This window comes from Fringilla coelebs (assembly GCF_963513975.1).
Source record: "Fringilla coelebs genome assembly, chromosome: 11".
In the NCBI taxonomy this organism is placed as follows: domain Eukaryota; kingdom Metazoa; phylum Chordata; class Aves; order Passeriformes; family Fringillidae; genus Fringilla; species Fringilla coelebs.
Genome location: NC_140037.1, coordinates 18,149,596 through 18,164,504, shown reverse-complemented (window position 1 = coordinate 18,164,504; position 14,909 = coordinate 18,149,596). Strand labels below are relative to the sequence as shown.

Genomic DNA, 14,909 nt, shown 5'->3' with positions numbered 1-14,909 from the left:
CTTCTTTGCTCCAAGAACACTTCCCATTAATCACTGCACAGGAACATTGTGACCTCCTCCCCCAATGGCTTTAAGCCCAGGACGACTAGTTCAGCATCATCAGAAAAGAAGAAAGGGCAGAGGAGCTGCAGAAGATTTGGTCCCACCAAAGATGTGGGGCAGTAGATGGCTCTATGGGAAAGTCACTTCAAGGGATGGGAGGGATGGGAAGCAAGTGCTCACAAGACGTCCAGACCTAAAAGAATTAGAAAACAACTAAACTTTTGCCTCCCTCAGGGAAAAAAAAAATAGAGAGTGGGAAAGGACTGCCAAGACATGAGCAGTTCAGAGCTGAGCAGGCTCCTGTTGCTTCATCTGACAGATCTCCCTGGCTGCCACACACCCTCCCAGTTTCCAGTGAGCTGTGCTTATTGCTATGAACACTGCTGTCTCACCAGTACCCTGCAGTGCTGCAGCGAGTGCCTCAGTTCAGTGCCTCTGCTGTTCACCACCAGCTGGGATTTACCCAGGACGAGCACCAGTCAAACAGATCATGACAGCAGATAAAGCTGCTGAGGAACAAGTTCCTTCATATGGCATGGACTTCACATCTCAGTTTCTAGAAACTGAGAGAATCTGTGATTACTCTTAAGATAAAGTTAGTGATACCAGAGAAGAGCCTCTGGGTATGACTGAGCAGGAAAAATGCCTAGAAGCATCAACTCAGTGACTATTTGCTCTAATTTGCAAGGCCCCATGAAAGGGTGGTACCTGCAAGCCCTGATCAGCCTAGAGCTGACTGCAATTTGCTCCAATAGTCTTTAAAACCACAGAACATACAATCAAGTAGTAAAAGGCTGTGGGGACCCTCCCACTGAACTTCCAGGCCAGCAAAACCCCACCACGAATTTTAAAATTCTTTCTTCCCATTGTATATATGGGAAGAAAGAATTGATGAAAGAAAGAAAATGTGAAAATATATTTCACATTTCTGTGACCTTTCTGTGTCACCACTGTGTCACCAAGTTCTCCTGAGCAATTAAGAGGAGACTCACTCACACTCTTACAGGCTGTCAGGATCATCAGCAAAGGCATTAAAACCAAGATTGAATGTCTTAAAATGACTGAAGTTGTGATACATCCAGCACCTTTAACACTGCCCAGGCTATGGGGAGAGGATGGGCCAAGCTCCAGCCAGGGTGCTCAGGCAGTCCTGGGGAAGCAGCTTCCCAGGGGACAGCTCTGTTGAGCAGGAACATGGTCTGGTCAGTACCAGACACAGGAGAGGGTCTTTCTCCAGGGACCCATCAACTTAATGAGGAAACCTTTGAACCAGGCTCAGTGGGGTTGGTGATGTGAGCCTGCAGGGGGGTCCAAACTACAGGGCCCTGGGCAGCAGCCTGAGCACACGCAGTTGGAATGGAAACAAAGAAAATACTGGCTCATTTTTGTTCCCCTGCTTTGATGTCCATGTCCCAGTGACAGAAATGAACCAGCCAGCCCTGTGCTAACATCAGGAGATTTCTATACAAAAACATGCAAACACAAAGTTGTCTGCAATAGGAAAATATTGCAAAAAGTATACTTCTTAATATGCTGCCGGAAATATATTTTTCCCCCAAGATTTTTCCAATTTCAGATTGATAGTGGTAGCTTGTCTTTTAAGCTAAAACATTTTGCTATTCCAGTGGCAATTGGCAAATCCTTTTGCTGGCTGGATTTCCTCTGAAATTGGCCTTTTCCATAAAACACTTTGGAAGTCTTGTGTGACTGACAGCTGTCACACTGGCATCACAGACTCTCTTCTTTTATCCCTTTCATCTCCTTCCTTGTGTCTGAATTATCTCACGGATTCTGGGAAACTGGTTAAAAGCTCCCAGCAGAGGAGCAGGAGAAGCCCTGGGATCCCTTCCTTCACCCCACATGGTTTTAGACTGCAATAACAGTCTGCTGAAGGGAACAGGTTCTCATTTTCAACCAGGCCCTCTGGGGGCTCTTCTCTATGGTGTGCTTGCTTGGGTTTCAGGAGGGTAAAGAATTCACAAAAAATTTACAGTTGGAATCTTTCTTTATGCAGAGGCAGAAGTTTATGTTTTCCACTAAATGTTTCTAGAAATAGCAGGAACAGCTGCTAAAGAAAACTGTCTGTTTTCAGAAAATGAGAGGAACCCTTAATTTCAGATTTGAAATGATTTTTGCTTTGTTTAAACACACCTGCCAAGATCTAGCTTTCCTTTCTTTTCAACTTCATTAAAAAAATTGTCATACAGGGAACAAAAAACAGAGCTCTTTCCATTTTGAATGCCAGACTTTTGAAGTCTCCAGCAGTTCAGCGTGAAAATTGCCAAGGAAAAGAGGGCAAAAAATGTTTTAACAGACAGATAGACATTTGCTATCACAGGAAAGAATGAGGTAATTTAGTTCATCTAAAACACCTAGATCACCCAGAAAATTGAGCTGACATTTATACACACACACTAATTACAGAGACATGAGCACATCAGAGGAGTTCCCTGGGCTGAAGATGTCACAAACTGCATGTCCTGGGTACCTGACTTTGGGCACTGCTGCCCAAGAGATCCACTAAAGAAAAGCTGTATTTCAACTAAGGGTGACTGAGTCACAGCCAGGACTCAAACAGCAAAGGCTAAAACAGACTGAAAATAACTCCCAGGAAATAAATATTCTGGGGCAAGACTGAAGGGGATTCTGCTCAAAAGAAGCATGACAATTTGACAATTGAAGCAAAATTATCAGGTTACCTTCCAGCCCTAGCAGCAGGCCCTGGGATGGCAGCCAGCTCTCCTCAGCTGGAAGCAAAACACCAAAGCACGTCCCTAATCCCAGGAAGAGGCTCCCAGAACACGGCCAAGCCCAGATCTTGAGGACATGGGGAAAGGCAAATGGTCCTTGAATTTCACTTTGCCAAGTGTACCTGGACTCCCACTTGGCAGTGTCTGGGTAACATGCTGTAGGCAGTAACACAGCCAATAATAACCTTTAGTTCACAGCCAGGGCTACTCAGTGCACGATGCTCTACAGGATCAGGTTAAAACTGCCTCTGACTGAGTGACACTTGCTGCTCTGCCTGGGTCCCACAGGCTGACCTGCTGTGCAAGGCCCTGGGGCATCTCCAGAGCACATGTGCTTGGCTGCAGTACCACTGGCTCAATGAACTCAGTTACACAGCCAATGGAAGGGTTTTATTGCTTCCCTGAAAGCCATGGAAACAAGTAATGATTTACAGTGGTTTATTGATGGTCTGATTCTGCTACCTCAGGAGAAGAGTGAACAAAAGACAGGATGCTGACTCATGAGCAGAAATGGAGAAAAAAGATGACATGTTCAAACCAGCCTTCAGAGCAGTGATGATATTCTGGAAGATGTCAATGACTGGGACAAGTATCTGTGGGAGTCATCTGTTTAACTTTCCCAGGGCAAGTGTTTTTTAGCTGTGGGCTTTCATGTATATTAGGTGCAATATTATTACTGACAAATCATCAGCTGGAAAGGAGAGACATTATGTCAGAGGACGAAAACTGACACCCCCAACATTTGGTCCAGCTTCACCGGAAATCTGTCACCTCCCTGGTCTTTTTTGGAAGAGTCTGAAGATTTAAGTTCAATGCATCAGAGGTATTTGGCTACTCTGCTCTGGCTGACCACTGCAAGGCGTCAAGACCTATTTTTAGACACATGAATAACGAAGGATTTTGGAGCGGATCCTGAAATGTCCTGAGCCTCAAGAGGAATGTGGCAGTGGCACTCAAAGGGGCTTGTTTGCAAGGGTTTGATTTGTTCATTAGCTCTGAGCTCTCCATCCCAGTGTGTGCTGTGAATCACATCTCCTCTGCCCACAGCCTCCCCGTGGAAGTGGTTCCAACTGGGGGAGGTCTGTGCTTACTTGGGGCTCAGCCAGTGTTTGGGCAGTTCCACCTTCTACTGATGTGGCTGTGAGAGTCACAGCCCTGGCACAGTCCCCCTGCATTCCCCCCAGCCCCCTGCCAGGCTGGCAGCTCGGGTCTGTCAGGGAGGCGTTGGGGACACAACTGCTGCCCTTCCTTGGCCGGTCTGTGCTGCCATTCTCAACAGGGCTCGGGCCAGTGACTGGAGCTTCAGCTCAGGCTGCCTTGTCTCATTTGTTTGACTGTGTTCTGTCAGCCGAGACACCAAACTCCTGGGCCATTGCTGTGTCCAAGGCTCAGGGGGTCCCTGCCAAGGGAGCAGCACAGCTCCTGACCACCGGCATGGGTACGAGCAGAGTCCCTGTGCCACATCCCAAATGAGCCGGGTGCAGTGTCACAGTGCCACATCCCAAATGAGCCGGGTGCAGTGTCACTGTGGCACATCCCAAGAGAAGGGTGCAGTGTCACTGTGCCACATCCCAAATGAGCCGGGTGCAGTGTCACAGTGCCACATCCCAAATGAGCCAGGTGCAGTGTCCCTGTGGCACATCACTGTGACACATCCCAAGTGAGCAGGGTGCAGCATCCTTGTGCCACATCCTGCAGTGTCCCTGTGGCACATCCCAAACGAGCAGGGTGCCTGGTTTATCACACCTGGAGCCTCTGGAACAGCAGTTGAACCCCCAGGGACAGACGGGCACATGCACACACTTTTTATCACATATCACATTCTTCTCTCCTGCAGCAGATAACTGAGAACCTCAGACCAGTGCCCAGATCTGTATGGTGTTTCTCAAACCCTGAATTACATTTTGATTTGATTCTTCAAATTCTCAGAGAAACCGCCGTTCACTCGGAGCTCGGCAGTCAGTGAGGCCTGGGCGCTCTCTGGGTGAGCGGCTGAGGACAAACCTGGCAGCCCCCCCCGGGTCACGGGCACCCCTCGCGGGCCCTCCCCGGGTCACGGGCACCCCTCGCGGGCCCTCCCCGGGTCACGGGCACCCCTCGCGGGCCCTCCCGGCCCGGTCCCGACCGTCCCGGAGCCTTCTCCCCGCGGCTGTGCAAGGCGGGAACACAGCGCCCCCTGCTGGCTCCCGCCGCCGTTCCCGATCTCCCGGTACCCTCTCCCGGCTGCCGTTGCTGTTCCCGATCTCCCGGTGCCCTCTCTCCGCTCCCGCCGTTCCCGATCTCCCAGTGCCCTCTCCCTGCTCCCGTTGCCGTTCCCCGATCTCCCGGTGCCCTCTCTCCGCTCCCGCCGTTCCCGCTCCCGGGTCATTTTCCCCATTTAACGACGCTTCTGTGGCCCCTCCCGGCCGGTACCGGTCATTAGATAGCGGCACCTCAGCCCTGGCCTCCCCGGACCGCCCGTGGCCATGAGACCCGTGCGGATTTTCCTGCTCGTTGAACTCAAACCTTCCTTTGGCACAGGAGCGGCCGAGCTGGGATCTGCGGGGAAAGCCCGCAGGACACATCCCGGCTGCGGTGTTTGAGCGGGCAGAGGCGGGGGCACCTTCTCCACACCTCACATTCTGGAACACAGCAAAGCAAACCTCCAGGAATAAGGAAACCGCTGGTGACATCAATTCCTGCATTTCACAGACAGGCAGAAGTGAAACAGCCGAGCCAGCGCAGGTATATAAAGTACCTGTATAAAGCCCTGTTGGCAATGCAGACCTTAAAGAGTCATAAGTCCTTCAGCAATGACAGGAGCTCAGTGTGACACATTCTAGCTGAGCAATACTCTGCTCTTCCTGGCCTTTGGATTTACAGTGGGTGAGAGATGGGACGGGACACACCTGTGTCATATGCCACCCTCCGGGTCCTCAGCCTTCCCAAACAATTGCACTGTGTGAGTTCACACTTCTCTTGTGTGGAAAAATCATCAAGAAGAAGCAATTCCTCTACCTGGGTCAGAGATAAAAAATTTTTAAATGACCAAAGTCCACAGTAGCAGTAAAGTGTGAGACCAAGTAACTTGGTTTTACCAGCTTAATAGTTATTCAGTTAGCTAATAATTACTTCACTGGCAAGCTTAACTCCTGTGCAATGAGCACTGAGCTCTTTGACAATGGCAACAATCCCAAACTGAGTGTCAGCTCAGGGGACCCCTCTGGTGTGTTCAGCATTGTGTTTTGGGGGGCAGAGCACCCTATGAGAAGACTCTCAGGTGTCTTCTTACCACAGTTAAAGCCAAAGAGAGAGGAACCCTCCACGGAGGGATGTCTTTCCCATTCCTCTCACTTACACATTCCTATTCCTGCATCTCCCTGTTTTTCAAACTAAAGCCATTTGGTCTGGATTTGGAGGGTGCCACAGTGCTTTGGGCGATGTTGAAGTGAGCCCAGCTAACAGCTTCCATTTTAATCACTCAGAAATGACTCAAAAGTCCTGTGAGCCCTCTGTGGAGCTGCACAAAGCTCATCAGGGCTGGTTAAATGATTCACAGCTGCAGGTTCATTATTCTGCTTGGAAAGTTTCTTCAAAAGGAGAGATAAGAAACAGCTCTTCAGAGAGGGCAATGAAATATTCTCTTTTGGTGAAGTCACCTGGTTTTAACACTTTGAATGCTGAAGGGTTATTTTAATGTAGCTGCAGGGCTCTGTATTTGGATATTGCTGGTTTTCAGTAGATGTGTAGCTGGAAATTGGTGTATTGCCTTCGGTGACCAGTTACCTGCCTGAGCTCTTGCTGCCCTACTTGCAGCCTTCCTAGGGAGCCTGAGTCTGGCAGTCACAGCACACGTGTTGTTACTGAGCAGCCCCTTCCAAACAAATCTGACTTTGATGATCAGTTTTCATGCGTGGCAGAGCTGTAGCAGACTTGCTGTGCACGGTTCCTGCCCTATTTGCTTGCAGTCATGTGAGGGAGAGCAAGGGGAGGGGAGCCAGGGGATGGCAGAAGCATCCCAGCAGCAGCACTGGGGAGAAATGCACAAGGAACTGATCAGGCTGTACCTCTCTTCATGGAAGTGTTTATTGGAGAATAACAATTAAATTCAAGGAGACCTCAAAGTATCCCATGCTCCTGCCTGGACCAACATGCCAGGCAAAAAGTGCTGCTGGGAGCAGCCATTGACTGCATGAGCTGCAGGGAAGCACATGGCAATGAAACAGCATTTGCAGTCAGGGCACATCCATGGCTGACTCCTCACCTGGGTAACCACAGCACTTCTTTGTGCAAAGGGCTTTTCATGCTGAAAGAAGTCAAGACACATGGAGACAAAAGTTTTGGTCGTGGGTTTATGTCTGCCACGAGCAGCAGTCTATGCTTTTTTGCTGATCCTCTTGTAAGAGGGAATATTGTCTCCTTTTCATAACTCAAAAGTTACACAAAACCCAGAGGGGAGAGAGGGTGCTGAACCAGGATTTTATTTGACTGTTAGCCCCCAAAGAACATTGGTGGATCAAATCTTACTGTATTACAACCACACAGATATTTTAACCGAGCACGTATTAAAGCAAGAGCATCTGGTGGGAGGTTGTGTGTAATCAGGAGGAAGTTTGCCAGACTTTTACAGAAACAATCACCTCAAAGAAATGATGTTTGTTAAGGCAGCTCAACACTGCCAGACTGCACACTCCTACTGAGGAAAGCACTGCTGTGCAAGGATCAGCATGGGATGTGCTCTGAGGAAACAGTGCCGGCTTTTCATCCGGGAGCACACCGTCCCTTGGAGAGATGTTGCCAGGTGAGGAATGATGTCTGCCTGCTGCCATGGTCAGATGGGCAGCCTGTGCCTTTGACCTTGGCCTGCACCATCCTTCCATTCACACGAGGCTGAGGGATGCTGAGCCAGCATGCTGTCCTGCTGAAGGATGAGGGGCAAGAATAGAGTGATTTATTTGGCCCAGAGCAAGGAGTTTGACAGTTCTCTGGTGGTGGGTTGGGATATACATGCAAACAGCATTATTTATTCTCATTGGTTTTTTCCAATGTAAAGAAAAGAGCATTTGAATAAGTTTTACTAAGTTACAGTAACAATGTTTATTTGCATTTGTGATTGGTTTGGTTTTTTAAGAAGAGACATCTTGTTTATAGAAACCTCCAGACAGTAATAGTAGGGAAATGCCATTAGCAGTGTCATGGATTCCCAGTTTTCCAGACAGTAAAACGCCTAGTTAGGAGTGATGTCTGGTTAATGCTGCAATTTACTTGTAACACAGATTTAAAGGTTTTGGTACTGCCTCTGTGGTGCCAGCTCCAGGCAGGACTCCACTCCAGTGGAACCAAATCAAAGGTTCACCTGGTCAGAGCAAATACCTGATCCTTGGGTATTTGCTCTCTGAGAAGATGTTTCTAATTCCATTTCCTCCCCATAGCATATACTCTGCAAAGTAATTCCTGCAGATGTGAAGGAAAAGAGATCACTGTGCCTCAGATGGGAGCACAGACCTGAAGCCTTAGTACTGTCAATGCCACTGGGATTTGCAGTGTCCCAAGCCATGCCAGGTCCCTGTCCCAGCTGTAGCTGTCCTCCTCCTTCCCACAACAACTAAGGAAAAGCAAGATTAGTGTAACTCTTACTCTTTCCTCCCCTTCACAGTTTCTTTTTGAAATACAAATACATTCTCGGGTCACATATTTTTGTACCCATCAAAGCATCTTGATTTCCAAATTGAAGCAGCCTTTCATGCAGGTCTGCAGCTGTGACATGCTGCCAGTCTGGGTGGAAATGCTCAGCTATAGAGGTGTAATTTAGAGTATTTTGCATGGGAAGACTGAAGCTCATTTCCTTTTCACTGTCTTTTGAAGCTCAACCCTTTACCAACAAAAGGCTGAGCCAGTGCAGAATGGACACAAAGAATCTTGTTACTCTTTCTGAGAAAGAGGAGAACACAACTTTTGTGGCTTTTCATAGCCATAGGCTGAAGTTGGCCATGTGCTCCCATCTCTCTCCAGTGACCCAAACCCAGCTCTGAAACGTGGTGGCTGGCTCCACTGTGAGCCCCCAGAGCAGCAGCTGCTGGTGCCAGCTGTCAGGCACGCACATCCCCAGGAATCCAAGCTATCTCTTGAATTTCAGAGGCACTGTTTGGACCAGGACCAGCACTGCTGGCATGCCCTGCTACCAGCAATGTAGCTGGAACACAAGGATCTGTGCTTGAGGCAAATGCTGTGGCACAGTCAGATGCTCAGTTTAACTGAGCAGGGAATACATGACTCTTTACATGTTACAGGTTAAACTTCTTCCATCTCCTGCCTTTTGGGTTGAAAACCTGCCGGTCTGGTTTGCTGGTTCCATCTCAGAAAAAGGCAGAACCCCCAATTCCATAGCTGCTTAAAGGTTGCTGCTGCTGCCCACAGTATAACTACAGGACTGAGAGACAGGCTGACCCAGTGGGGAAGGGCTGCCAGGCTGGCAGGGAAGCTACAAAGAACACAGTTCTTGAGGACTGGTAAAAAACAAAACATTATTGAAAGTGAAAATAATTTAGATTTCGTGCCAAAGAAATGTCAGTTCACAAAGTTAAAGCCCTGACAGCTTTACATCAAGCCACAGTGGGCAGCTGGTGTGTGTATAACCAGCGTAGCTTCCCCATGTTTGCTTAGACCATGAAAGGCTTTGTGTACTGTTAAATAATTCTTTTCATTTTTGCTGCCTGTTCCAATGAAAAATTCACTCAACACCCCTCATTCTGGAGCCCACAAGTGGGCAATTCATCCCTAGAGAATTTTGATTCCTGAGAGAACAAGGTCCTGAATGACCCAGTCAAAGGTTGAAGTTTGCATGCTGTTAGTTGACTTGATGGTCTCCAGAGCCCTTTCCAAACCCACTTTCCCATGATTTTGCAATCCCTGCGTGATGCTGCCCAGCTGTCAGATGAAAGGTTCAGCTCTCTGCCACGATCGGCTGCACGCTGGATATGTCCGTCCTTGCAGAGTTCCTCTGGGAGGGTGTCTGTGCCTTCTGGCACGTGCTGCTTCTTTTGCAGGGGCAGTTCTCAGCCTTGGCCCGGCGGAACAGGGGGGAGATGGGCTGCAGAGCGTGGCCCTGGGCCGCGCTCCTGCGGCGGCACACGCACAGCAGGCACCGCAGCTCCGCGCGGAAGCTCTCGTTCAGCCAGCAGTAGATGAAGGGGTTGTAGCAGGTGCTGCTCATGGCGAACCAGTGGAAAGCAAAGTACAGAGCGTTGCTGCTGTGGATGGCCCTGCAGGAGATCAGCACCACGTAGCAGTTCAGGGGGAACCAGCAGACGGCAAACACAACCACCACCACCATCAGCATCTTCAACGTCATCTTCTTCTTCCTCTGATGGGCGTAGTATTGCTCCATGGTGAGGTCCCCGATGGCATTCCTCAGCCAGAGCTTTTTGGCCACTATGGTGTATGTGATGGAGATCACAAGCAAGGGCAGAACATACAAGAGAACAAACGTGGTCAGGTCCAAGTACTTCCAGAAAAGATCAGCAGGAGGAGGGAAGCTGGGGAGGCAGACCATTCGGATGGTTCTGTCTCTGAAGATCAAAGAGAAAGAGCTCTCAATTCCACTACTAGCTGCACACATCTGAGGACAAACAGCTCAGACATTCAGACAAGTTTCAGTACAGGTACAGATAGCAGAACTCATTTGGTGTCATAGGGAGGTGCCACTTTCAATGGAAAATTTTACTCTAGGTTTGACCTTTGGCTTCAATGATGGTTATTTTAAACAAATCCCCAGGAAAAGAAAGAAATCATTCATATTGTCATTTGTGTCCTGTGCTGATGAGGAGGCCTTCTCCCTTGTGCCTGCCCCAAATGATATGGAACCTCTGAGCCCAAAACAGCCAATGAACCAGCCTGGAAGCAATTCCATCATTTGTCATTGTCCCTTTGTGATAGACACAGCACCCATGTGAAGGGAGCAAAAACTTCACTGTTTCACCACCCTTTCTGCTCTAATAACATGGATGGAGGTGTGTGGCCTTGGCTTCTCTGGGGCTTTGCAAATATCATACAACAAAAAATATGTAAATATCTTACCCAATATAAAACCTTGTCAGAGTCTGATAAATGGCGTGGGGCAGTGAGAAGCAGCTGGCCATAACCCAGATGATGATGATGCAAATCCCTCCTTTCACCATGGACATGCGTGGCTTGAGAGGGTGCATGATCACCTGCAGAGAACAACAACTCCTGAGGGTTTACAGCATCTTGTTCACTCTTTAAGCCCCATGTTGCATGTGACATGCAGCAGCAGCTCCACATCTCTTCAGTGTTAAAAGGCAGAGAGATTCACTTTACAGGACTTCAGGGAGCACAAGGGCTGGGAAATGCATGGAGTTGGGCATGTATTGGATGTTCCTGCTGGCCCAGAGCCTGAGCAGAGAAACACATTCTGTGTGACCCATCAGCAGGACACCAGAGACCATGGAAGTGAGATCTCTGTTGAGCTATATGCACTGTGGAGGATTACCTTAGGCAATGAAACAGTAATTAAAAATAGACCTATCATGCCATCCAGATGATCTCTTGGCTGATGAGGTCTTCGGTATTTTATGCATGTCGTTTCTAGCCCCATTATAAATACCTACTTAATCAAGTTGTACAGCTCCCCCGGAGTATCTGTCTGCTGCGGTATTTCTCAGCATTAGCATTATTTATAGAGGCAAGTGTTGGTTTCTCTTCAGTCCAGGACATCTCCTCACTTCTGCCTATATCTCCTCGGGCCATGCTACTTCATTCCAGCCCTGAGGAACCCCCTCCACTGAATTTAAGGGCATGTATTGTTTGCCCTTAATGAAACACTTCTTGATACCTAGCCATGCCTTGCAATCAACCCAGAATCTACTGATTAAAATGAATCACTGTCAAAGTGCTTTGATTTCAGGAGCTGTAATATTGCACATGAAATGGGCAGACTGTCAAACTCTTTGTGGTAAAAAGGACAGAGTGACTGATTTATGCTTTGGCAGTCCCCGTGATTCTCTGACACCAGGTGGAGCCAGTTCCTGGCTTGAAGTTCATCCAGCCACGGCATTTATCACCTGAAGTTGCTTTTCTGTAGCAACTGTTTCAGTGGCTCCAGCACTGTGAGAAATCCAGTCTGCCTGAGAGCTCACCTTGCTGGATCTGGCCTCCCAGCACTCAGCATTCATCAGCTAAAGAACAAATTACAAACTCTGTTTCACTTAAGGAAACCCTTCAGTCTGTACTGATTGCTTGACTTGAAAGGTTTTCCTGGCTGGTAAGTATCAGGGCTGGAGGAGGAGAGAATTTCGTACCTTGAAGTGGATGAGTTCATATAGTTCTTACTGTTTCCAGCCTAAGGCAAGGAGTGGGGCAAGTGTCAGAACAGACAGACTCTCATAAATCTGTGTGGAGAGGCCGTGTGGGCTGGCTGGTGTTTGAATTCAGCACTCATCCCACCCTGCTGGGAATTCAGCACTCATCCTACCCTGTGCTCTGAGGCAGGGCTGAGGAGGGCAGGGAGCCCACGAGCCCAATGGCCCAGGCAGAGCAGGGCTGGACTGGGCTGTCTGGCACTGATCTCCTGAGGTTTTCAGTATCTCTGAGGACAGAGACTCCTGCTAACCACAGCCTCTCTAGACAGCTCACTGCAGTATTTCGTCACCCTCACTGTAAAAAACATGGGTGTTTTGTCCACTGCCGCAAAATCTGGAGTTCTCCCATCTGTTCCCTGAGTCTCAAAACAGTGCAGGTTCCAGGTACTGGGATTTGAGGAGGAAACAACTATGTATTTAGCACATTATTTTCTAGCAAACACAGGAGTGGTGTCTCCAACATACCTGGTGCCGGTCCAGGGCAATGGCAGCAAGGGTGAGCACAGACACATGGACAGAGCAGTACTGAACAAACCGGCTGATGTGACACATCAGCTTTCCAAAAACCCAGGTGCTGCTCACAAACCTCACCTGAAGAACAGACAACATCAGATTAAGAGGAGCAGTACCTGAAGAGAAGCAAACTGGCTCCCCAGGTGCTTTAATACAGCTTCCTGAGGCTTTGGAGGTGCTTTATCCTCAGTTTTTCCTAGGGAAACAGTGACTGTGCAAGAGGGTCTCAAAGTGAGGTGAGACTTACTGCACTGTGCAAACCAATGGCTTGAGCAATGCTCTGTGTATGTTGTGTACATGTGTACACTTGTACATTTGCCATGGCCCTTCTGCAACACATAGAGAAATCTTAGCTCTCCTCCTCAACAAGGCTCTGCAGGGCACACTAGGTGCCTCCCAGAAAACATTATACCTTTGGACATGTGGATGCTGAAAGCTGCATGGTCTCCAAACTTAGTGAGAGAAATCCATGGAATCCATCTCACCTGTTCCCAGGGAGGTCTTACTGATGATGGCTTTTCTGCAGGGGAGAATGTGCCAAATTGCCTCATTCCCTTGTTATTCCTGACTGTGTAATATTAATTACAAATTAATGTCACTCATTTTGCTGCAGATTAAGCTAATTTGAAGTAAAGTGTATTTACTACAAAGCATCTGTCCACAGAAAATTAGACTAGCTAATCTGTTTTCAATTAGTCCAATTAATTTCCCTGTAGGGGTGACTCTTGCAGCACTGTCACTGAACTGGAGCAGTGTGTGCTGGATCTCTGGAGCTGGTGTAAAGCTCGTTCCTGAGAGAGCTGATAGAAATTTAATTACACGTGCCCAGTGTGTGGCTGTTTGTGTGCGAACACACAAGAGGGCACCAGGCTCTCCCTGAACAAATTACGGGATGCAAATCCCATCAGAGCAAGGCAGGGAAGTCCCACCAAAGAAACAACACCAGTTTAAGAAAAGGTGAATTCCAATAACTAATTCAAAACCTGCTTTTGGAAGGCTGAAGAGTGCTCTGGGCAGGGATGAAGCAGGAGGATTTTGAACAGTCCTGGGTTAAATCCAGGAGCAGAGTCCTGTGCACATGGCATGTATAGTCTGTGACAGTGGGGCAAGAAATTAATCTTTAATTTTTCCCACCTAATTCATTTAATAGTCTTTTATATAATATATATTTTTAGTCACTGAAAATTAAAGGAGGACTGTTAGCCCCAGGTAGCACTGTCTGTAGTGGCTGAGGGAGGGACATGCCACCGACACTGTTCAGTGCAGCCTGAGCACTTCCCTGAGATGTTGCACAGGGACTGACCTGGTTCATGTTGTTTCCATAGGAAACCAGCCATTAGTTGGATTTTCTTGTCAAACTTGTCCCCACTTCCTTCCCCATCTACAGGCAAAAAGGGCTCCCAGACCTGTGCCTTGCCCAGGCAGAGGGGGAAGCTGCAGCAGAGTGACCCCTGCAATGGACTGCGAGGCGGGGTGTGAGCCCTCAGCTCCACTTGCTCGGGGGGTGTTTGGGATGGGGGCCATTACTGCACCCTCTCCAGAAGGCTAAAGGGGAAGGGAGGCAAAAGTAAGTCTGGATCCCAGCCTGGTCCCAGCCCTTCAATCCCAGCTGACAGGCACACACAGACACCGGCAGGCACGGCTGGACGGGGCTCACCAGTGTGAAGGGCGTGTTCAGGGTGGTGATCATCACATCAGCAACAGCCAGATTGACGATGAAGAGGTTGGTGGCAGAGTGCATCCTCTTGTTCTTGATGACCACGTGGCACACCAGGATGTTGCCAAAGAGAGAGATGCAGATGATCACAGAGTAGGCGACGATCAGCAGCGCCTTCACCGTCCGGCTCTGGGACTCGCCCTCATACTTGGCTCCGCTATCAAAGTCCCCCAGGTCCTCCAGGTTCAAGTCACTGTGGAAGAAGGACTGGTTAGGGGAGCCGTACAGTGCAGAGAAGAAGCTGGTGGTGTTGTGGTTCTCTGCTCTCCAGAAGGGCTTGGGCATGTACTGCAAGGGGAACCAGGTGTGCTGTCTCATGGCTGGGGCAGCAGAGCCCTGGTCCAGCCGCACTCGTCAGCGCCTTCTGCCAGCTCAGCTGCTAAAGCCAGTGGTTGCAGGAGGGAACACACACACTTGCCTTTTAAAAATCTGCCCCATGGTTGTAAACTAGAAAAAAGGGTTGATAAATGGGTCCTTCTGCTTGTGCTGGGGACACATCAGCTTCACCTCAGAGGCTCCCTGTCGGCTGTC

The 14,909-nt window shown here is 48.8% G+C and overlaps 1 protein-coding gene across 1 annotated transcript; it reads right to left on the bottom strand.

Annotated features, from left to right (window-relative positions):
- Positions 1-9,714: 9,714 nt before the first annotated feature.
- LOC311157992 (G-protein coupled receptor 83-like) lies at positions 9,715-14,696 on the bottom strand (the record flags this gene model as incomplete). Its single annotated transcript, XM_084213081.1, has 4 exons — positions 9,715-10,339; positions 10,848-10,981; positions 12,614-12,739; positions 14,319-14,696. The coding sequence occupies 4 exons, from the start codon at positions 14,694-14,696 to the stop codon at positions 9,715-9,717; spliced, it is 1,263 nt and encodes a 420-aa protein (XP_084069207.1).
- Positions 14,697-14,909: the final 213 nt, after the last annotated feature.